The sequence below is a fragment of the Leuciscus leuciscus genome (assembly GCF_965113295.1).
Source record: "Leuciscus leuciscus genome assembly, chromosome: 1".
Classification (NCBI taxonomy): Eukaryota; Metazoa; Chordata; class Actinopteri; order Cypriniformes; family Leuciscidae; genus Leuciscus; species Leuciscus leuciscus.
This window is the reverse complement of record NC_138725.1, coordinates 33,787,662-33,811,790: the sequence shown is the minus strand read 5'-3', so window position 1 is coordinate 33,811,790 and position 24,129 is coordinate 33,787,662. Positions and strand designations below refer to the sequence as shown.

At 36.5% G+C, this 24,129-nt stretch overlaps 1 protein-coding gene and 3 long non-coding RNA genes across 4 annotated transcripts in view; all 4 read left to right on the top strand.

Moving 5' to 3' along the window:
* The window catches only part of LOC309478235, a 60,287-nt gene that overhangs the window by 5,794 nt on the left and 30,364 nt on the right, over positions 1–24,129 (top strand). The gene's annotated exons all lie outside the window — the stretch shown is intronic.
* LOC309478330 lies at positions 10,895–12,354 on the top strand. Its single transcript, XR_014198936.1, has 4 exons — positions 10,895–11,471; positions 11,634–11,656; positions 11,764–11,821; positions 12,019–12,354. It is a non-coding gene; the product is annotated as an uncharacterized lncRNA (long non-coding RNA).
* LOC309478377 lies at positions 15,716–17,301 on the top strand. The gene is made up of 3 exons (XR_014198957.1): positions 15,716–16,155; positions 16,437–16,512; positions 17,130–17,301. It is a non-coding gene; the product is annotated as an uncharacterized lncRNA (long non-coding RNA).
* Positions 17,542–23,471, top strand: LOC309478100 (uncharacterized protein). The gene is made up of 9 exons (XM_082141575.1): positions 17,542–17,623; positions 19,645–19,725; positions 19,806–19,993; positions 20,181–20,283; positions 20,367–20,529; positions 20,623–20,713; positions 20,845–20,998; positions 21,368–21,484; positions 21,621–23,471. The coding sequence occupies exons 2-6, from the start codon at positions 19,718–19,720 to the stop codon at positions 20,656–20,658; spliced, it is 498 nt and encodes a 165-aa protein (XP_081997701.1). The 5' UTR covers positions 17,542–17,623; positions 19,645–19,717; the 3' UTR covers positions 20,659–20,713; positions 20,845–20,998; positions 21,368–21,484; positions 21,621–23,471.

Genomic DNA, 24,129 nt, shown 5'->3' with positions numbered 1-24,129 from the left:
ACCTATAGGCTCCTCACTGTGCATAATGTTATTTTGGTCCTGCAAAATGAATATTAATAAAAGAAATCAAGCCACGTACAACGTCTCACTTTTTTTAGAGATTTTTATTAAAAAATATACATTTTTCTGCTGTGGAAGGACTTAGCCTACTTCTTTTTTTACAGTTAATTTCTCCAGCCTTTGAAAAAATCCTCTCACAAGGGACACTTGTTGCTGGCATGCAAATATATATTTTTAGCAAGGACATACAAATGAGGAAAGATTACTGCTCTCTCTTTCCAGTAAGTTAGTGGATCATGAGTTCTGGGCAAATACGCAAATTTCAAATTCTCCTCAAATGGCGCATCATGGATGATGTATTGTTGCAGTAGGCTAGCTGCCGATCACAATACATATACATCTCACTTTATTTGGGGTTTCTAAACGGAAATGCTCCCACACCACAGATGTACGGCATCTCTTCTGGGGAGCCTCCATTTTATCTATCTATCCAAATCTATCTATCTATATGAATCTATCTATGTATCTAGATATGTATCTAGATATGTACATATATGTATCTAGATATAATATGTATCTATATATGAATCTATCTATGTATTAATATATGTATCTATAATCTATCTATATCTATCTATCTATTAATCTAGCTGTCTATATATATTTATATCTATGTATCTATTAATGTGTCACTATGGAGTCAATATAGGGCCACATTTATCTGCAAAATAAAACAATGTTTTGCAAACAAAAAATATGTTTTGCAAAAAAAAAAAAGTTTTGCAAAAAAAATAAAAAAAGTTTTGCCAAAAAAAATAGAGTATTGAGAAAAAAATGTTTTTTTGCAAGTAAAAAAAAATAATTGCAAAAGAAAAGTTACCACTGAGAGAAAAAATAAAGTTTAGCAAAGTAAAACTTCAGCAGCATTGACTTTGCATGCAACACATATTTCCCTTTGCGCCGCTCCTTTAAATCCGCGTTTCAGTCATCCGTGCCTCTGCGGCGCAAGCTTTCCTTTGCGCTTCATTTTTCTTTGCGCCTCGCTTCTATATGGGGAGGCTGCAGACCTGGAGCCGGTAGATCTACGCCCCTAGCAGTTTTACGCCCCTGGCAGTTTTACGCCCCTGCTGTTCCTGATGCGTCCAGTAGGGGGATATGCTGCGAAATAACACCATTAAATCGATGCTCAAAACTTACACAATAATAACCGTCCAGTTCATAGATTTTGCCCGAATTTGTGGTTTAAGTATAAATCTGCACTGCACTATGGATTAAAATATCTCTAGATATTAGGTTGGGCTTCACTCAGCCTATACAGAAGACTATTTGTTTTCATGAATTAAAAAATAACACACATAGTTGGATCAGATGACAAGTAATGATATATGACCTACTATAGAATAGTTAATTGAATATTGAATACATTAATATTGAATAAATAGTAATAATAATAATACTAATTAATAATAATAGAATATTCACTGTATGTTTTTATACAGGAGACTGAGTGAAATATGTTGTTGTGAATTTATATAAAGTTACAATTAGATATTAAACATATTTAGCCCATTAGACATACAGCACCGTGTAATCATATGGATCCTGGATTAAATATCTGCTGTACTATTCACTTAGTCATCATACAGCTACAAAACAGTGTCCTTCATAGCATTTTATGAAGACAAACACAATTTATCCCTTTTCTAAAATTCCAAGGGCCATTTATAAGAAAGAGACAATATTTTTGTTCACAAAAACATTATTTATCAACACCATTTATGAATTATGATGACTCCCCTATGGCTTGCCACTCTGCTTTAACTGTTTTTCTATCCTCCTGTCAAAGTGCTTCTGCTCACTGATAAAAAATTTAAAGGGGTCATATAATGCCATTTTTGTACAAGCTAATATGATTCTTTAGGGTCTAAATTAAAAGTTTGTAATATACTTTAATTAAAAATTCTCATTAGTATTGTAAGAAAACACTAATTTTAGCTGGTCAAAAACAGCTCTGTTTTCAGCACGCCGTTTCAGTGCATGTGTCTTTAAATGATAATGAGCTTTGCTCACCCCGCCCCTCTGTTCTGTGCGTACACCGTTTGTAACACAATAACCACGCGTTGTTCATTATAAACGTGGGATTATGAATTATATTGAGAACGTCGTACATAGAAAACATGCTGTAATGTACCCTGAGTGTAAACCTTAGATGCATTCATCGTGAAGCCTGCAGCAAGGTTTGCAAATTTCGCAAAGATTAATATAAATACTAATATAAAGGTTAATAAAACATTACACTCACATCTTCTGGAGGTTCAGCAGTAACACGTTGGTACCGATCCGTTTTTTCTCGTTTGTAAAGCTGTCTGGTGTGAAATGATTAAAGCTGCCGTCGGCAAGTCTGGCAGATTGGGTCGATTAGCCAAAATTTTGAATGTTTACAACTCTCATGCCCCTCCCCACTACCAGCGAGCACCCTCCCATCGAGGTCGTGCTCGTCAGTGCGTCACTGTGTGCGTGTGTACCTGATTTTCTGTGAACGTCCGTCTCTTCAGCATCTATCAACACCATGGACTCGGAGGTAGGCTGCCCTGGCTAATCTATCCATAGATAGCAATAACCGAGGAATTGGAAGCTTGTTAGTAGATTTTCTCTCCGCCATCACGCTTCATGCAATCTCCAGGCGAACTTCAGGCGTGGCGTGTGCATGTGATATTAACGTGCGCGAGTGAGGGGGGATCTGTGGCGTGTGCACGACCTGTGATTGACAGTCAGATCTCACACCCCCCTGCGCTGATTGGACCTGATGAAGCGGGAGCGCTGGTTTTTTGCAAAACAAATAACACGCTCCAGGTGGAGTTAGAAGCTCGGGTTTTTTTCTAAAACCACCTTATTTATGTTGTTCTGTCGGATTATAGTGTCGATTACACTGAATATGATCAAATTTTTTTTGCCGACGGCAGCTTTAAAGCACAGACGGGAATCCCCGTGAGGGAATCCCCGCGTCAATCCTTTGGGCATATCGCTTCAAAAACAAAACTCAGCCACTGCTTCTTCAACGGCTCGGATTTAGGAACATCAAAATGACTGCTGTGTTCCTTATTACATCTAAGAACAGAACACCACAATCGTGTAGACGCCATTCTACTCCAGCATATCAACAATGGCGGACTACTATGACGACGGCTGTCACAGCTTGCTCAGGGCGGGTCTTGTGTTGAAGCACGGCTGTCAATCACAATCGCGGGAGGGGCGTACGATCTTATGACGTCACAATATCGAACGGCTTGATTTCAGAGATGGTCAAACATATAAGGAGATTAAAACAAAACCACTGGATGGATTTTAATCATGATAGGATGGTTGTGTACAGGCACTGCCAACAGACATTTCAGTGCAATCAACTTGTAAAAGTGCATGTACCATTATATGACCCCTTTAAATAAAATTAAACAAACAAATGTAAAAAGGACATCCATGGTGAATTTTATTTTGTCAAATTCAAAAGCAGCAGGACTCACTGTTAAATTTTGTATAAAATTCCTGAATCCTTAATTTTTTATTATTTTTATTATTCATTATATCAATTCATTTTTTCCTTCATTAGTGAAATTCTAAATACACCTCCGCAATTCATCAATTCAGGACACATTTACAAAATAAAGTGTAATAGAAATGTATTGAAAACATGCTTAACAGTTTATGACAACTAGTCAGCCATTTTGCATTTAATGACTTATGCAAGGAACTAATGCCTAGATGTTTTGAGGAGTATGACAATTCAACAGAGAAATAGTATAATAGGCCTATATTTTGATCAACAAGACATAAAGAGTTGATAATGTAGGAAACAGCAGACAGTTGTACATTATGAATTGCATGAATGTACCAAAGCATTTGCAATTTGTATAAAATGAGAAATTGCTTTTATGATGTGCACAAGTGAAAGATGATGTGATTTCAGGTGTGATCTGAGAAATGCACCAAAGCAACTGAGATAAACTATAATACTTATTGGAGACCCTGCAGAATCACTGACCCCATGAGTCACAGACCACATAAAAGAAAGTGTTACGAGAACACAAACTGCCTTTTTAATTTGCATTTCATGTGTGTATTTCATTAAAAAAAGCTAAACTTTAAAAAAATATAAAAAGGACATCCATGGTGAATTTGATCTAGTCACAGTGTGTGTGTGTGTGTGTGTGTTGCCCAGAATTTATGTCAGATGAGTGTGGATTGCATCAATTTGCTCCTGATCTTCAAAGTACAATGGCACAGGTACTTGTTGGTGGAACACTTTTGGAAAAAGTGTCAAGACACTTTGATTTCTTTTGGCCACTGATGATGGACTGTGCAGAGAAAATTTAAAAAATGACATTAAAAACATGTCCTTGTATGTCTCTGTAAGTCATTTATTTACTAGAGAAGCTATTGGTTTGGAATGCAGTTAAAAAAGAGATGGGTGTTTATAGTTTATAAAAGTTTCGAGAGAGAGAGAGAGAGAGAGAGAGAGAGAGAGATTTCCATAGCTAAAGCAAACACACTGGGATGCATCATGCAAGTTACTTGGCAAAGAAAAATCCCACTTTAAGTGCACACAGCCTACATTTTAATCCAGATCAGTACGCTATTTTAAGAAAAATGTATATTTAGATATAAATGAGATAGTTAGATCTCATTTTATAAGAAACAACTCAAACCAGAAAGGAGTAAAGGAGTCTTACCAGAAGAGGCAAGATAAAGACGGGCAACAAAAGAACATTCAAAAGAAAATTAATTTTGAAAGTGAGTAGAGAAGACTAGGGGCAGCTAAACTTACACGTGGTAAGCTATAACTTATAAATTTAATGCTGCGTTCACACCAAACGCGAATCTGCGTCAAAATTCGCGCCTGCCGCGTCTAGTTATACGCGTGACCACTTTGTGTGCATTCGCGCGTCAAGTTTGAAGCGAAATTTACGCGCGTCAGAGGCGAAAGTTTCGAACCCCGTTGGCGGCCATCTTTTTACAAGATGTCTGTTATTGATCGGTCATTTATCGAGAGAGTCGCCGCTCTGTATTTGCTCTGGAGAGCAGAACAGCGGCGTAGGGATCATCGTCGCTGTACTCGGGTCCACCAGACCCTCCGGAGGGTTTCAGGAGTTTCACAATTTGCTCCAGGAGCTAGGTTTGGTGGACCTAACGGTGAGGACGCTGACGAGGACCGCGTAGGCCGTAAGGCCTCGGCCTCGAGTGGTCGCTGCCTGACGAGCCCGCGCTCTACAGCCCGGCGCGAGGTTCACCCTCGCCCGCACCCACCTAATCTGTCATTTATTTTTGTTTTGATAATAAATGGAGTCAGCCTCCAAAGGTGAAACCTGTCCTGTGAATTTTGTTTTTATACACTAAATTGTGTTTGTTGTCTTTACATTAGAATAATAATGTTTCATTATAATCTAGAATAGATATGGAATAAATAGCATTCAATACAAAATGAGTATCTCTCATATATTGAAATCGAGTTTTTATGTGAAAGATTTGCTTTGTTGTGCATTTTAGTCATATTACAAAATAATTTATTGAGGCCAAACATAAAATAACATTGTAAACTGTCACTTCACCACGTGACAGCAGCAAGCAGGCTTCTGATTGGTTAACGCGGCGCGAATTGACGCAGAAGTTCAGATTTTTCAACTCGGGCGGCAGACGCGAATTCGCGTCAAACGCGTGAATGCACAAATAGCACTAATAAATTTCGCGCGTAACCAAACGCTCAATTCGCGCGAATGAGGCGAATTCGCGTCTACCGCGCCGCGCTAAACGCCTCATTCGCGCCGCAAGACCTCCAGACGCGCGTAAACGCGTCTTACCATTGACTTAACATTGAAATCACTCGCGCCAGACGCATATTCGCGTTTGGTGTGAACGCACCTTAAGCCAGACAGAACATCAACCTGACCGTCCAGAACTTTTTGTCTCTCGAAATAAATGATAGACCTATCCATTGATATAAATAAATGAATTGATATCTACCTAGCTCTATCAAGCTATTCGTTTATAAATAATAAATGTTGCATCATTGCTAAACAACAATAACTTTAGCGGATTATTTATTATACCTCAATCAATTCGTGTCAATGTACAGCCTCCCCCTACTGGACGCATCAGGAACAGCAGGGGCGTAAAACTGCCAGGGGCGTAAAACTGCTTGGGGCGTATATCTACCGGCTCCAGGTCTGCAGCCTCCCCTTACTCCCTCGCTTTGTGTCCCTGATTTTCAAAGTCAAGACGTGGGGGAGGGGTCAAGAGGTTGGGGTGTGTACCAGGGTGTGTACAAAGGACGAAGGCGCGTCCTTCTCGTTACGTCATCAGCGCGAGCCCCAGACCGTATGGATCGATCGAAATGGCGGAGCAGAGACATGCGGGTGATGGTTCACAGGTATGTATTAGTGATCGCTTTCTTCAAGTTCGCTAGATGTGTATCAACGCGTTTGCTCAAGTTAAGTAAGTTAGAGATCAATTAATGCGGTTAATGTGTCGATTAGCTAATCGCCGACGCAACGAAGTGTGTCGGTGGCTGTACATTTCTCTCAATATGCACACCTTTCACGTTGTTTTATAATTAATAAATAATGATAATTATTCTCCACGCCCTAGTTGTATTGTGGACTATAAACGATGCCAAAGGTGTCTCTCAAAATATACTGTAAATTCAAAACAAATGATACAACACAAATGCCTTGTATGTGCAAACATAATTTGAAATAAACCTCTTTCTGATTCCGAACAAGTTGATTTATATACAGTAGGTCACATCCCTATAGACTGTTTAAAAGCTGTGATGTTTATATGATACATTGTCACTTATTCTAGATCATTTGTGTGAAACTCAATTCCTGGAGGGCCACAGCTCTGCACAGTTTAGCTCAAACCAGCTCCAACCCACACCTGTTTGGAGGTTTCTAGTAATCCTGAAGATCTTGATTAGCTGAATCAGATGTGTTTGATTAGGGTTTGAGCTAAACTGTGCAGAGCTGCGGCCCTCCAGGAACTGAGTTTAAAACCCCTGATCCAGATAATCCTATATGATGTTGTCATGACATATTTAACAGAGAGAATATTCAGATGTCTGTTAGGGCTGGGCGATATCGTGAGATTGTTATGCGCATCTCGTCAGTAAAGCCGGTTCCTTGATTAGTACCCAGATAGCACACGTACGTCTGGCCGACATCGGCCCAACATCGAGCGTCGGCCTCCCTCCCTATAACATCGCAAAGGCGTCGGCCAGGCGTAGTCAGATCTCTGTCAGTCAGAGTGCTCTATTTCCCAGCTCCGTTACGTCGGCTTTAGGTCGGCCCACTATACGGGAGGCCGATGTCGCGTTAATGCTCGCGCGGGTCCAAATAATGAAATGTGTTTTATAATTAACCATTTTGATAAATTATGTGATAAAAATATGAGAAATGGCTGGTCTTTTTAGACAAGTAGCGCGGTATTTAAACATCTGCGTGCATCCCAGACATGCTCAGCAGTCAGCACTATATTTCGTTTTTAAAGGGACGGCGCTGCTGTGCTGCACGCACTGAATTAAAGTGATATATATAAATTAAATTAAATTAAACCTTTTTTTTTTTACTGAAATATGGAATAGTTTTGCTTTTTATATTTTTATATAGGCTAACTATTTTATCTGCATGTTGCACTCTGTTGTTTTCTAAGCCTATAATTGAGATCATAAATTTACATACAATTAGCATAATATGCAAAATATTGTTAAGATAAATCCTATAAATCATCATCAATCATAAAGACCTTTGTATCAAGCCTCTATAGCCTCTATAGCCTAATCCTATTATGGAATTCTTAATGCATTATAATACGCGCATAACGCCTTATAAAAAAAACCTATAATATGTTGTATCATCTGATAAGTATATGATAAAAACAGTTACAATACATTATAGGCTAATACTTACCTTTTTGTGGTTGTAACTTTTAAGGTTTTTTACCAATTCCTTGAGAGAGAGAAAAAAATAAAAATAAATAATTGTAGCTTAATAAACCTAACTTATTTAATAGCTTGGTAACCTAAAACAAAAAACACCTAAAAAAAATCTGAAGATCAATCCCATTTTTACATTTCCCCTTTTATTGATTTCAAAATCGACTGTGTGAAACGGTGCGGATACCAGAGATCGTTTCCCCACAGTCTATTTTTGCTGTGCTCCACGCACATAATTAAAGTGACAGCGCATTGTTCGTGGTCAAACTGAACACAAATTGACATGAAAATGTAGTAATCTCACCATGCATTTAATTAAACATATTAATCTCACCGTAAATGTATTTAATGATATAATACTAGGCATACTGTTTTTCAGCATCTTTTTACTTTAAGACCGAGGTTAATCATTTTTTAAGTCTTATATCAGTTTAAACACTCAAGTGATTTTAAACTTCTCAGTAGCCTATACTTGCGAGCTCTCTGAGACGATTTTCTAAACTAAAGAAACAGCTTGCAAGTAACAATTTATTTACAATTTATAATTGCCATTGATTTTTTTTTTCAAAACAACAACAAAAAATCTTCCATTTTAAGGAATCAGGATTAATAATGTTTTTAGTTTAGTCAGGACTAAAATACAGGGTACTGTCAGTTGATTTATTCAGTTTCTGTATGTCTGAATACTAGTAGGCCTATTTTTTTTTTTTATTGGTATCTTTATTCTATTGTATTTATTTGTGATACTTTTTTTCAATTTAATTCAAAAGATTGAAATCAAGCTTCCTTGTGTTGTGTTTTTTAATTCCTATTAAAAAATGCCATTATTTTATATGGAAAAGGTAATAATTGTAATTTTTTTTAGTTTGTCTTGTATATTTTTTTATTAGATCAGATTTAATTTTAAGCTGTCATATGGTCATGTTACAATGTGCCCCTCACATGTTACAATGTACCTCCACCTATGGGTTGGGTTGTCACATTTCACTTCCATTCTTTAGGGGTATATCAAGAAAAAAGTAGGCTATATAGTTTATTCATAAAACAACATTAGACATGTGGGAAATTAATGTGGGAAAAAATAAATACTCTGAACCATAAGTAGATTTACAGAAACTAAAAAAGTCAAAAAGCGTTACTTTGTGCCCCGCTAATTGTGCATTCACAATTTGTGAATTTTTATGACAAGATTTTATAGTCTTCCCCATTAATTTCCCATGGGGTCAAAAAGACCCCGAAACTCCCGAGTGTGTCTTTTATAACATAGGCCTACAGATAGGCTTTTTTTTTTTTTTTTTTTGTCACTCCCGCTTTATTTATTTATTTTGTCATTTAATGTCGGGGTACAATAACGTAAGGTAGCCTATATGTATACATAACATTTATTTTTAAATAAGAAAATAAATAAAGTTTATAAAGTGATATAGTTTATAAATTATCACTCGCGTGCCAAGCCCGCGAAAGAATGCAGAGGACATAAGCTGCAGTCAGTGCCCATCCCCCGCATAGCGGACATCTCTTCAGACTGATCACCACAAACACATGAGTTTTCCTGAGGTAAAGTATACTTATCAGATTATTTACCTTAAAGACTATATTTAATTAAATATAAACAAATATCATATGTAAAACAAGCTATAAATAGGATATGACATTTCAAAATATGACCAGAGTAAATAACAAATTATATTAGGACACAGTTTGAAGAGTTCGTTTTCCTCAGATATTATAACTAAAAATAAATAACATCCATTGACTTATACACTTGACTTATACAAGTCTTATACTGTTGGTAATAACATCCATTTTCTCAAATGAAACAAATTAAATGGTTAAAAGGTCGACGGACTTCCTTTTCCACACACAAACAATGACTTTCCGCTTTTTTTCCAACATTAGGCCTAGTCATTTGGGTCAGTACCGTTAAATGCCGTTAAATATGGATGACGTCATTTGCGCGCGCGTTCTCTCTCTCGCGTGACGTCATTTGCGCGCGCTCTCTCTCGTGCATGACGTAAATTGCGTCAATAAAGCTTGTTTGAGATTCGCCTTGACCTTCTTTTACTGTCTATGACTGGCCTTGAAATGGAGGAGTAAAAAAAAGGCAAGAAGGACAGATCTCTCTATCAAAGGCGGATATCGCGGGATTCACGCTCGTGCTACAGTGTTGCTAATAAACGGGATGTTAAGTTCTGTTGCTTATATGAAAATAAAACAATTGACCTATGGCTAAGCCACGCCCCCAAACGCGATGAGCCAATCACAGTGCGCATAGCTAACCCAATACACTCGGACATTCTCTGCTTCCACGTCCATTGAAATGCATTGCAGTTAGTCAGTTTTCACTCGTTTTTATCTGGTTTTTCTTGTCATTTTAAGTTTAAAATGGTCAAACGGTGTGCATGGGGTACATTCAACTCCAACACTAGGTATCCTGAGTGGCTGGGCGACGGTGTGTATTTTTTACCCTTTCCCAAGCCACATCTCAACCGAGAAGTGTCTGCTCTGGATTAATTTATGCGGTAACTTAGACCACAACACCAACTAAACGTGGATAAATTAAACAAGGATGTCTACATCTGTTCTAAGGTAAGTCAACAACGTATTTGAACGTTAGCTTTAACACCTCTAACGTAACGTTAGCCTAGCTTCTAGCTGCGTTGCAGTTTGACAAGAGTACAGTTTGACAAAAGCACAATGTTGTGTTTTACACAAATATAAGTAGGCTAAACACTTTGCAGTTTTAATGATGTCCTGTATGAACAAAATGGAGTATGTTTTTGTTTTTATGTTTCCACTGTTCGATCGCGCCCGCGCCTCTCTCTCTCTCTCTGACACACACACACATTCCAGCATTGCAATCTTGACATCGCAGCCTGTTCATTATGCTGCGTTCACACCAAACGCGAATAGAGCGTCAAATTCGACGCTTGAACATTTTGAATCCATTTGCGCGTCCGAAGCGAATAGGACGCGCGTATAAAGCGAGCGTTTGAAGCGAAATAACACCAAACTATAACGTTTACACACTGACCTGTAACGTTAAATCTTTGTCTGGAGCTGAAGCTTTTCATCGACCTTCTCAAAGTAAAATGATTAATATAACCCTCCAATGCATAGTTAAGGCCCTTTTGGTGACTTTGAGATGATATAAAATCTTTCCGTCTCCAAAAATCATCAATTGCCTCCTGTGAAATGTCTCCTATACTGTGACAGCTGCCATAGCGCCTGTTACCGAATGTTGACTGTTTGTCCGAGTGAGTGGAGTGGGCGTGGCTTAGCCATAGGTCAATTAGACCATCAGAAAATGTTCTACTGCCGTATATTTACTGTCGTTTAAATGGACACTTATAAACACTCATGACATGTACATTCTGATTAGTAAACACTCATACGTTTCTCCCTTTTCTCTTTTGCTTGTCTCAACAGCAGCTAAAATCCACCCCAACGCCTCTTTTCAGAGCCAGGACATTCAGTGCGCGTCTTTGTAAGTATGTTTTTACTAACCGTCAAACACCTTCTCAGTATCTGGGTTTAGATTAATTAAAACCATGTCATGCAGCAAGTTATCAGGTTATTCTTTTTAGGGTTGGAAAAGTCTCATCGAATGCATTTCTCTATGAAAATAATTATCTTGTCTCTTTTTCAGCTTCATTGACCATCTGTTTGTTGGTAAGTGACCAATAGCAGTCATCCTGCATCTATGATTTGACATGTACATTCTGATTAGTAAACACTCATACGTTTCTCCCTTTTCTCTCTTTTGCTTGTCTCAACAGCAGCTAAAATCCACCCCAACGCCTCTTTTCAGAGCCAGGACAATCAGTGTGCGTCTTTGTAAGTATGTTTTTACTAACCGTCAAACACCTTCTCAGTATCTGGGTTTAGATTAATTAAATTAATTGGAACTACAAGTACAAGTGTTTAATTGTAAATTAGTAAATTAGAAAGTTTATTTGTTAAGTTAGTAAGTCGTTCACTTGTACTTATCTTTTAATTTGCTGTATGTTCTTGCTTGTCTTTGTTTTAAACAGGCTCCCGACACTTCTTTTTGGCAAAAATCCTGTCCTTACAGAAAGGGATCACACATCAAGCAGTTGTTTATAACTGGTGTAGCCAGAAATAATAATTTGTGTGTGGCTTGTAGGTGACCTTGCAACAAAGCAACATTTTTAAGAACTCACACATAAAAACACTATTTGGAGCCTGTTTACCATAATAGGCCGAACTCGAATATGACATTACGGAAAAGCACAAATAATCAGTGTTGGAAAGACTACTGAAAAATTGTACTTTAAAAGTACTTTAAAGTTTACTCAACTTGAGTTTTATTGCATTTACAAACTTAAAGTTGGTTCAATATGCATTTATTAAATACTATTCAGTACAAAATTGGTCATTCAAAACCTATCTTTAAAATTGGCAATACAATTTCATCAATATTTTAAAAACTTTTTCAAATCAACTCATTTCAATCAAAACAACTCTAGCAAAAAAAAAAAATAATGCAAGGTCAGGTCTATATATTTCTAAATAACTTTGAAAGTGTAACCTCGCCTAGTACACCTATTTAATTGGTATGAATCAAACTGCAACTCCAGTTACAAACCAAACTGCAACTCCAGTTACAACAGTCTCTGCACCTGCTAAAGTTGCAAAGATTAATTTAGTCTTCAGTATTGTTCAAGGCAAGCCTATTTAATTGGCTCTTCTACCACCATAGCTATGCTCCTTATTAAGGGATTGGAATTAACTGTTGCCACATCATCTTCCACAAAAATGAGGACACCAGCTTTGAATCCCTTGGTGCAGTTTTCATTTTCATGAAATGAAATGTCAGTGTCCCACAGAAACTCAAGAGTAATATATATATATATATATATATATATATATATATATATATATATATATATATATATATAGTGTACAATAATTAAACTAAGAAGTTGTTACAATACAATAAACCAGAGATGTTTATAATATATATATATTTGTATATGTGATTTCAATCTCATTTAATTGTTTGTTTTTTTAAATACATTTAATACTTTTTTTTTATACAATTTTACAATACAATGTTTACTCAAAGTTAATAACAATATAACTGTTCATTATGTAAGGTCTTTATACACCACTGAAAACAGTTGTTTATGATATTGCATTTCTGTCAACAGATCCTCCTAAATATTACACAATGCACCTTTAAAAGTCATTAAACAACTCATTTGAACTATTATATGATTATGATTTCATTTATTAAGATGTGTTGATTTATTAAGAACAGCAAAACTGATATGGCTTTCTGTTTATAAAACAGCACAAGACTTTAATTAAGTAGCCAATATAGGCGGTCTATTTTTGCTGTGTGATTTAAAGAGAAGTGCGCACTTTGGTGATCTGGTGTTTTCTCCAAAATAAAAGCTCTTGATTTTTTTTTTACAGTGACTTTTTTGGTGGTGATATTTAATAAATTACCAATAAATATTTAATCAAATCAAATAATAGAAAATACTAGCTACTTTCAGCAAAACACTATTTTACTTTTGACGAAGAACTTGAATTAGTGGTCGCGATACTGAAATTTCTAACTTCAATATGATACATTGAAAAATATAAATATTCAGTATCATTTTCAATATCATGGGGAAAACCACATACTGTATACTGCCTTTTACTACAGGGCCGTTGAATGCTTGAATCTGATTGTTGACGAACGTTCTATGGTGTGCATTATTTTCAGGAAAACGCACGGCTAAAGTAGTTCGGTATTGTGCCTAAACAAAATCTCATGGGTACTTCAATTTTTGTGAAATCAACTTCAAATTTGGAACACAACTTGGTTAGATATATGGATTTGATTTTATAACAATTTTAGAGAAAAACATTTTGTAAAATATATATTTTATATAAAAGAAAATAAATTAACTTAAAAAAATATTAAGTACAGTATATTTGATTTACTTTAAATTTAAACTTCCATAACTTTTTCATACTTTCATTGAAGTACTTTCACTTCATCAATAATCTACTGAGTGTTTTCTTTAAAACAAGACCAGTGAGAGTTAAGGGTTAAAGTACAATTTTTATGGTAACGCAAGGTCCAGTGATATGGAACTGTAACGCGGAACCTGCCTGGAACTACTTTAGCCGTAACAAGTTCTGCCATAACAAATGAATACATTTCTGTCCAAATATCACTTGTCACAAAATATGGAACCTTGAGACTCTGACAATAGGCTATGTGTTTTGTCAAGATTAGAAAAGGTTTTGATCATAAATTTTTTAAATCGCGATATTGTGCGCGCATCTCGTCAGTAAAGCCAGTTCCTTGATTAGTAGTAAATCACCATCACCTGCTTTCAGATGGAGCGGCATTTACTACAAAGAGCCGTAGTTAACTGACAAGATATGAGCCATATCGCATCAATATTGCGGACGTATCGCCAGCGATAATTAATGCGATATGGCTCAGCTTGTCAGTTAACTACGGCTCTTTCACAGCAAAAACTCCAGTGTTAAATTAACACTCCTGGGAGTGTATATGAGTCCACACTCAAGAGTGTTGAAGTTAATGAGATAATTAAGTGATTAATTTAGTGATGATTGATCATTATTGAAGACACCTGATGTTAACAAGCAGAATCACTGAAGGAGAACATCTCAAATTGTGATGGGTGTTTGCTTTAGTTGGGCTCTTGACCCACTTATATTATTAACTCTAGATTTTGTCTGGCTGCTGTATCTGACTTATAACTGCCAGATGAACAAAGAAAAAAGGTGATCTGTTGGTTATATTATGATAATCATAATTTAAACTATGTTTTGATTTATGCTGTTGTTTACAGCATAACTGTGATTCTGCATATATATCAGAATTTTAGATATAATATAAAGGATTTCTTAAAAGTTGATTAAAAAAAAAACTTTCTTTTAGGCACACGCAGACGTCAAGATTCAGTCTATGCATCTCAACAATGGTGTCGAGCAGAATATTCAATTAGGAAAAGTAAATTACATAGACAATTCAGATCATAATTTATTCATTCTGCAATGCATGATGGGAGCCATTAATGAGTTGTGATTGGTGGCAGCCACTGCAACATGCTTTATTATTGTCACCATTGTTGAGATTCACAGGCTGATTATTGATGTCTGTGTTTCTATAATTAATTTAAAAGTGTTTTTATCAGAACAATGTTTATTAAATATTTTGGATTATAAGAAAAATACTGATAATCACATGCTGTAAAATCAAAAAACTGTTGCTAACAAGTTAAACCAAACTATCTCAATAAGTTTCATTTTTCAGATCCCAGCATGATTGTCAAAACATAACCAACACTATCAGATCACACTTTTCTTTGTTCATTTGACTGTTATAAATCAATAACAGCAGACAAACAATGAATGTATAAGGGTCTAGAGTCCAACTAAAACAAACACCCATCACCATAACGGTGGCTTACAATTTGAGATTTTCTCCTTCAGTGATTCTGCTTGTTAACATCAGGTGTCTTCAATAATGATCAATCATCACTCAACTCATCACTTAATTATCTCATTAACTTCAACACTCTTGAGTGTTAATTTAACACTGGAGTTTTTGCTGTGTAGTAAATGCCGCTCCATCTGAAAGCAGGTGATGGCGATTTACTACTAATCAAGGAACCGGCTTTACTGATGAGATGCGCATAACAATCTCACGATATATATCGCCCAGCCCTAATGTCTGTACAGCTGCACAGAATTTAATAGGTCTTCTGACCCAAAGCCTTGGTCAGATTCAGTCAGCTCAGGGTCAGCAGCAGCAGCCACAACAACGACAGCAGCCTCCTGCTATTTCTCAGCCTCGAATAGAGCAGGATATGGCCAGGTTGCTGCATCCACAACTAATTATCTTAACAATTGTCTTTTGAATGTTTAATATTATAATTAACATTTGTTTATTATTTGTAGATATTTTTCCTGGGATGTTTAAAAAAGCAAAGAAGAAAACTCCAAATCCACAAATGCATGTGAAAGCCACACCTTGGAAACCATTTGCTGTTTCCATATTTTTAATGAGCAGCAACACTGACACCTCACCCACACCTTCTGAAGAGCTTGAACTACTCCAGGCCGGACTAGGAAAACGGGTGATTACAATTTCATCCAATGTGAACCATTCGGATGTAAGTTCATTTTATTTATAATTTGTTAGTTGGTGCCATCTGATTTTAGAGCAGGATTTTTTCTATATCACCCTGCGAATAATATACTGCTTCAAAGTAATATTCCACTTTCAAAACATGCTGAGATGAATGAACATAATTTGCTTCAACATAGTAAAATGTGAATTAGTATGTATAAAAATGAGAAACAAATGCACGTAAAATTTTCAATGTGATAAAGATTTAGTTTTTACTTTGCGTGGTTGTTTGAGAACCCTTGTTCTGTTTCATGTTTATTTCAGTTATGCAAGCTCCTTGAAGCTGAATTTCCAAAGATGAAGTCACTTACTGGAGGGTGGTTACTTTATAAGGCACCAGGTATGCTGTACTGTCAACCAGAACAGACACAAACATGAATATAGAAACTGAGTGGAGTATACTGTAGTGTAAGTAATTTCCATAGGTAGTTATTAATTGAACAGTTCCCCTGGCATTCTAACCTTAAATCCCAGGCTACATCCTTTTTTAATAACAGTAGGGAAGTGTTAAAGGGATAGTTCACCCAAAAATGAAAATTCTATCATTGTTTCCTCATCCTCAAGTTGTTCCAACCCTGTATGAGTTTCTTTGTTCTGCTGAACACAAAAGAAGATATTTGGAAGAATGTTTGTAATCAAACAGATCTCGGTCCCCACTGACTACCATAGTATATTTTGTCCTACTATGAAAGTCAGTGGGGACCGAGATCTGTTGATTACAAACATTCTTCCAAATATCTTCTTTTGTGTTCAGCAGAACAAAGAAACTCATACAGGGTTGGAACAACTTGAGGGTGAGGAAACAATGATAGAATTTTCATTTTTGGGTGAACTATCCCTTTAATAGAATATGGGAAGCACTGTTTTTTGACATCATTTTTAGCTACAGTATAAAGCCCAATTATATAGTAAAGACCTTTTATTGCTGGATTTGTTAATGTGTTTTTAAATTGTCAGGTGGGAATGGAAGAAGAAAGCTTACTGTTGTCCCTCCAGACTCAGAGGGTTATACAGGCAGCCTTCTCAAAATGGCTACCACCGCTGGAAGAACAGCACTGTATATGGTCCCTCTTCAAGATGAGTTATGTCTTGATCCACTGCCATTCTCAGCAGAAGAGTTTGCGAAGATGCCAAAACTGGTAGTGGCATTGTGGTTTTACAAGTACGACACTCAACCTTTGTACTTGCATGTTAAATCTTGTGGTGGCTGCACACAGTCAGCTAATGATGAGGTATGTTGTTTACACAATGATATTTTTTAGTAGTATTTATTATAACATTTTTCAGTTAAGTTTTCTTTTAGGCAGAATATATATCTCGTTTTGTCATTTCAGACTACTGAAGATGATGATGATGATGTAAAAGCAGTTACCCCTACAGCCCCAGCTTCTACACCTACACCCACCACTTCAATACAAACTTGTTCTCCTACACCCACCACAAGTTTTGAGGTGAGCTAAATGAAAATGCTGTGTTTTTAATATATTCAAAATATTTGAGAATACATTTGCTTTTAATTTTAATATAAGTGCATATGGACCGGTGCAGTTAGTAAAATTAGTTAGATGTAGACATGTGCCGGTATTCGGTAATGCAAAAAATCGCGGTAATGAATATGCACGATATTGATATCGCGGGCACTTCAAAATACCGTGAAAAATAATAGATCCGAATTTAGATTTTTAGAAGGCGCGTTAGCTTAATTTCCATCAACCGCTTAAACAAACACTGCGTATATGCTGCGCGATTCGAGCGCCAAACACGTGCGCATGCACTCTGATGTAAACAATCCTCCACATGCTTAAGCATGCGCGCGCAGTTTGCAGTCTAGTCTAATGTAAACAGTCCTCGCATGATGGAGAAGCAGCATGGCGAAAAGAGGAACGCCGCCGACGATTTATCTATATACAGTCTATGGATTTATCCCGCTTCTAAAAGTAGGGCTGCCAACTCGACGCATTCAGCGAGAGATGCGCGCCTTTCTCACGCAGAGAAAAATCGCGAGGCAAGGAGGACATGGAGACCGACAGAGAAGACAGAGCAGGTTACTTTTGATATGAAACAAATTCTCATCTCTCAGGATTCTGTCCATTTTATTACGAAATTCAGACATTAAAAACCGTTTAGTCGCTTGTAAATGTGACGTGACATGACAGATCACTGTAGTGCCTCAGTTCCAGTTAACATTTACCTCAGGAAAGCCATTTAACGACCAGCACGTTAGTTGACTAAAACAAATAGTATTTTGCTGAATATGAGCACTTTATTATATTTTATCACTTGTGTCATCATAACATGATGGTTATTTTAATGAAAACCACATTATATTTGATTTAATTCGTAATTTTCAACCTTTAATAATACCAGCTGATAGGGCTCTCTGTATGGTTAGGCTACTTACAGCATTATGTGAGATTTATTTATTTTTTTCATGAGAAAAAAATAACATGTGGGCTATCTACTGTAACCTTCCTAATATTTATCCAAAATGAGTCAATATTGAATCAAGATTGAAATCACTTAAGTTTTGAATTGAAATCATGAAAATTGTGTTAAGCAATAATACAAACCAGCCTTCCAGTCATTGTACCATGTAAACATTGTAACATGTTGTCACTAAACTTAATAAAATTCTGTTTAGTTACCAAATGTTTTGACAATCACAATTACACCTATTGTAATGCAAGTTTTTTATTCTGCATCCCCCCCAATCCATCCATTTATCTTGTGCAATTAAAATATTGTGATAATACCGTATACCGTGATAAAAGCTCAATCAATTAATCGCAGCATGAAAATGTGATACCGGCACATGCCTAGTTAGATGCCATGTTAAGATTTTATTACTAACGGTAATGGTATTTACTTTGTAGTGCCTTATTGTCAAGCACTTTTGATTAATTGATTGTAATTATACTGTCTCTCATTGGTACATAAAGACCATTTTGCAAGAGGTAAATAACACTGGTTGAGAAGAATGCCCTATTTTTATTAGTTTTAAAACACTACACAAATGTTAGAAGTCAATACAATTTACTAAACATTTAGAACTGAATCAGAATGTTTTTTGTAAAGTTAAAAAACTGAAACAGCGAGTGCTTGTTTAGATCTTGCAAAATACTTGGTGACCAAAGTATTTAAAGTGACCAATTAAACAAATTACTTGATTGGAGTTTGGAAATAACCAATTGTGTTTTAATTGGGATTTTATTGTATAATGCTTAATCAGTTGTCCTTTTGCCATTATAGGATGAGGGACAGTGTCCCATTTGTTTAGACACATTTTCACAGACAGAGTTGCCCATGCATGCAAGTGTTTGTGGAGATAGGTAATTTTTAATGATTTGAAAAGTTATTTCATTTACAGACATTTAATAAGGTTATGTATTAAAAATATGTTTTAGTATTATAAGTGTTTTAACATGTTGTAAATGTTCTAAGAAGTCAATCTAACCATTGGGTATATACTCAGTATATTACAGACACTGGATTATGAAAGCAGTCCTCAGTGTGGCACACCAGTACAGCAAAACCAAGGCCCAGACATGAAATGGTACAGTCTATTTATTACATTTTAACAACCCTGAGACATCAGAATTCTTTACTAATCTTTTTTTTTTTCTGTTTTTATAGTCCAGATGATGTATTGCGTTTGTTGGCAAGTAGGGTAGATGACAGCAAGGATTTCAAGATCTGTGTTTCTCGAACTGACTTCTATCAAAGAGCTATGGTGCAGTGGCAAATACAAAAGAGAGGCACCCCGGGCAATACTTTGCGTGTAACATTTTTGGGGGAAGCAGGTGTTGACACAGGTGCCATTCGTAAGGAATTTCTTTCTGGCAAGTCAGGTTCACAATTGCCTTATTAGGTTTATATTCATCGTAACAATTTAAAGTTTAGAAAAACAAACAGTTACCACGTGTCATTATGAGATTTGGTATGTTTTAATGTGCTTATTGTACAGTGTAGTAAATAACATTCTTTTTTAACATGTATATTTGTTTGTAGATTTGATTGGTGAGATTGAGAAACACCTCTTTGAGCAAAGAGGACACCAGAGAGGGAAGAGCCCCATCTACTCCCTAAGTAATCTGGACAAGGGATTTTTTAGGTTAGTAATATTTTACATTGTAGTAACATGTCAGTTGTCATTTTTGCGTACAACTAAATATTACTTTGTATTCTTTCTTTCAGGACTGCTGGAGAAGTGTTTTCGGTTAGTCTCGCTCAGGGTGGGCCTGCCCCCCGTTTCTTGAGGCCGTGGTGCTTTGATTATCTCTCATCTGGAGACTTGGATGAATCAACTCTCACTATAGATGATGTGGATGATGCTGAACTTTATAATTTGATTAAAAAGGTAGTAATTTTTTTCCAAATAAAATCTGATTTCATAAGCTTTATTTCTACGCAAGCACACCATTTGCCACAGTTTACGTGTTTGTGTTTTCAGGTGGAGGAAGAAGAAACCGATGGAATGATCAAATAATTAACTGTGGTTTTACTGGGGCCATTAAACCTGAGAACAAAGAGGCCATAATGAGGTAAGAAAAAGTCTTATAACTTCTTTACATTTGAAACCTTGCAAACGGTTTTAATTTTGCTGCCTACCAGATATACTGATTAGCCACAACACTGTCTATATTATGCAAGAATTTCCTGGTTCTTTTTTCAGATCAATTGTGCTGCATGCAACTCTACGTTTGGTCCCTTTGTTGAAGCAAATCCGAAAAGGTCTTGAAGTCTACAATTTTGTGGACATCCTGGAAAACCATTCAGGACTTTGCCACCAGTTCTTTGTCCCTGATGTGGTGGATGATGATGATAAGGTATCAATAACTGGAAAAAAAATGTGCCTATATCTTGTATTTCTTTTTAGAAATGGTTTCATTTTAGGAATATTATATATAGGAAAATTATTATTTGCCAAGTTAAAAAATAGTCAAACACTTGTTCCTTACAAAAAATAATAGTAGAAAATGGATTGCTCTTAATACCTCAGTAATGGTTTCCTGTAGCTTATTAGTTAGATAACAGTGCTAGCATAGCCCAAGGGCTTGGGTTCGATCTCAGGGATTGCACATACTTAAAACAAATGTTATTTTAGTAATAAAGTAGCTTTGGATAAAAGCCAAATGCATATGTGTATATGTACCTGAAAATGGATGGTTGTTTTTTTTCCCCACATGCTGATGCAGACTTCATCATGCAGAACATTCTTCCGAAAATGTCGGAGAAGGGATCAGTACGAGAGACTTATGAAACAGCTATAATCAACTTTCTGCAGGACTTTCTCCAAGAAATTGAAAGCTGTGGTATGTATGAACTGACAGAGTTGATTTAGTATAAATATTGTTTAAAAAACTGCAATTACACAAATTAATGTTAAAATGTAATTGATCTAATTCAGACAATACCAACCATAGAGATAACAAGTTCTTTTGCTTGTAGAGGATAACCCTGATGGAGACATCCTGCCCTTAACTGTCCCCGGTGTTATGCAATGGCTCACTGGCCAGGGACACAAACCTCTTCTAATGTCAGAACTTAAAGAGTTCAAAATTTCTCTTCATTTTGACCATGAGTGTATGCAGAGGATGCCAGAACATAAAATATGCTTCCCAGTTGTAAGTGCCTGTGCAAGAAAAATTACATTTCCCACAGTACACATGGGTGACTACAGTTCTTTTAAATCCGTCATGTTGCAAGCCATTCAGTTTGACGACGGTTTTAACAGAATTTAAAATGCTACTAAATGTATGGAATTGTACATGTTCAGGAAAAAAACCTTCTTATGTTCTTATGGATTTGAAATTTACTATATGTGTAGAGAACACTTTACATATTGTAAAGTTTTATATCTTAATGTTAAAAGAACACAAGTTGTTATATGGATTTGAAATTTACTGTGTACGTGTAGAGAACACAACGTGTTACATATTGTAAAGTTTTATATCTTAATATGTGTAGAGAATATATCTTATCGGGATAGTTCACCCAAAAATGAAAATTCTGTCAGTAATTACTCTCCCTCATGTTGTTCCAACCGCGTAAGACCTTCGTTCATCTTCGGAACACAAATTAAGATATTTTTGATTAAATCTGAGTGCTGGATCACTCCTCCATAGGCTGCTAGGTGGCCCAAACTTGCTGGCCAGAAAAGTTATTAAAGAGATCGTTAATATAGTCCAAGTGACTACAGTGGCTCAATCTTAAGTATATCAAGCGACGAGAATACTTTTTGTGCGCAAAAACAAACAAAAATAACGACTTTATTCCACTATTCATTTCCTTCTCTCTGGGCCTCGTAGTGTTTTTGCGCAGCGCGTCTGTGTTATGCATCACGCATCACACACGACCGGCGTCGGCCAATAGTGAGCCTGCAGGGCTCTAGAGTGCGACCAATTTGGTCGCAAATGCGACCAAATTTTGTAAGGGTGCGACTAAAATTTTTCCTAGGTCGCACCGGTGCACCTAACGTCCTCGCATCTGCTGCCTCTCCACGAACTAAGTGTTTGTTCTCCTTTGACGGAACTCACACACTCATGGGAACTCACACTCTTCTCTCACGCTTAATGAGTGATGACGGAGGACAGAATTAAACATTCAAACGTAGCCTGGTTACACTTAAGGTCTGTGATATTAGTCTGATTTTATTTTAGATTTCGGCTTCCAAAGATTATAAAAAATAATATATTGAGGTAAAACCATTAAAAACTATAGCCGCATTCTATCTAGCGCAACTTCTTCCCTTCGCAGCATTACACTGTCATTTCTCCCTAAAACTCAAACCTAACGACAGAATCAGCACGATCGGTGATTGTTGTAAAATGCAGTCTAGCTACTGTTGCTAACTTGCGAGACGCGTTAAATAATTAAAAGAGCTATTAAAAGCACAAAATCTGCGCAAGAGATGTTGTTCGCAAGGCGGCACGCGCTCCGAAACCGAAACCGAGACAAGCAAATTATAGCCTACACTTGGGTTTAATGTGCGTGTCTAAACGATCAAATGTACACAAAAGTATGTCAAAATGACCGGCTTGGAGATTCACTAAAAACAGTTTATGTCTTAAATGGACGTAGTTATGGAAATAGTTGGGAGAATATGGTGCATCAGATCAGTAGCAGATCTGCACTCGGTCTTAAAGGGGCCGCAGTCTAGTAAACATGCGGACGATTGCGCCATTACTGCGAATCAAACAACAAGAGAAAAATCACTACAAAGCTCTTGAAAGAATAACTTCAGCTTTATTAAGCATTAATCTATTTATGAAAAATTATGCAGTGTTATTTTACATTTGATTACTTTTTTAGATTTCTTTTTAGACTAATATATATATATATATATATATATATATATATATATATATATATATATATATATATATAACAAAAAGAACCGATAAGAATACAGTTAAAGTACCGGATCGATAAGCAGTATCGGTAAGAGTAGGAATACCGTTAAAACCCTTTACTCCCCGGTCAATACTCCGACAACAGCCCAGACATGAAGCTACTTCAGCCACCATTCTCCCCAGTCCCTGGTAAGATGCCAAGCCCTGGTCTTTCGTCGGAGATGGCATCCGACTCAGAGACGGAGGTAGAGCCTATACCGCGCCTGAGCTAGAGACTCAAAATAGTTCGTTTGGCAGCTCAGTGAAGCACTTTAAAAAAATTTTTTTTGTTTTTTTTTGTTTTATTTACCTACACCTTATTCTTGTTTAAAATCATTTACATAATATGAATGTATATAGAGCGTGATAAAAAGGTGACCTTGAAATTGTGGCGTTAAAGGTGACGCGAGGCGAGAATTTTCGGTGCACCCAAATTTTGTGCTGGTGCACCTAAATAAAAAAGTTAGGCGCACCAGTGCAACCAAGGCAAAAAGTTAGTCTGGAGCCCTGGCCTGTGTGGTGACGTGTAACACAGACGCGCTGCGCAAAAACACTACGTAAACTAA

Bases quoted from the DNA above. Each gene is read 5' to 3' on its own strand.
- LOC309478100 (XM_082141575.1), top strand. The intron at 19,994-20,180 runs GTAAGGAATTTC...ATTTGTTTGTAG, and splicing joins TGTTGACACAGGTGCCATTC to ATTTGATTGGTGAGATTGAG. The intron at 20,284-20,366 runs GTTAGTAATATT...TCTTTCTTTCAG, and splicing joins CTGGACAAGGGATTTTTTAG to GACTGCTGGAGAAGTGTTTT.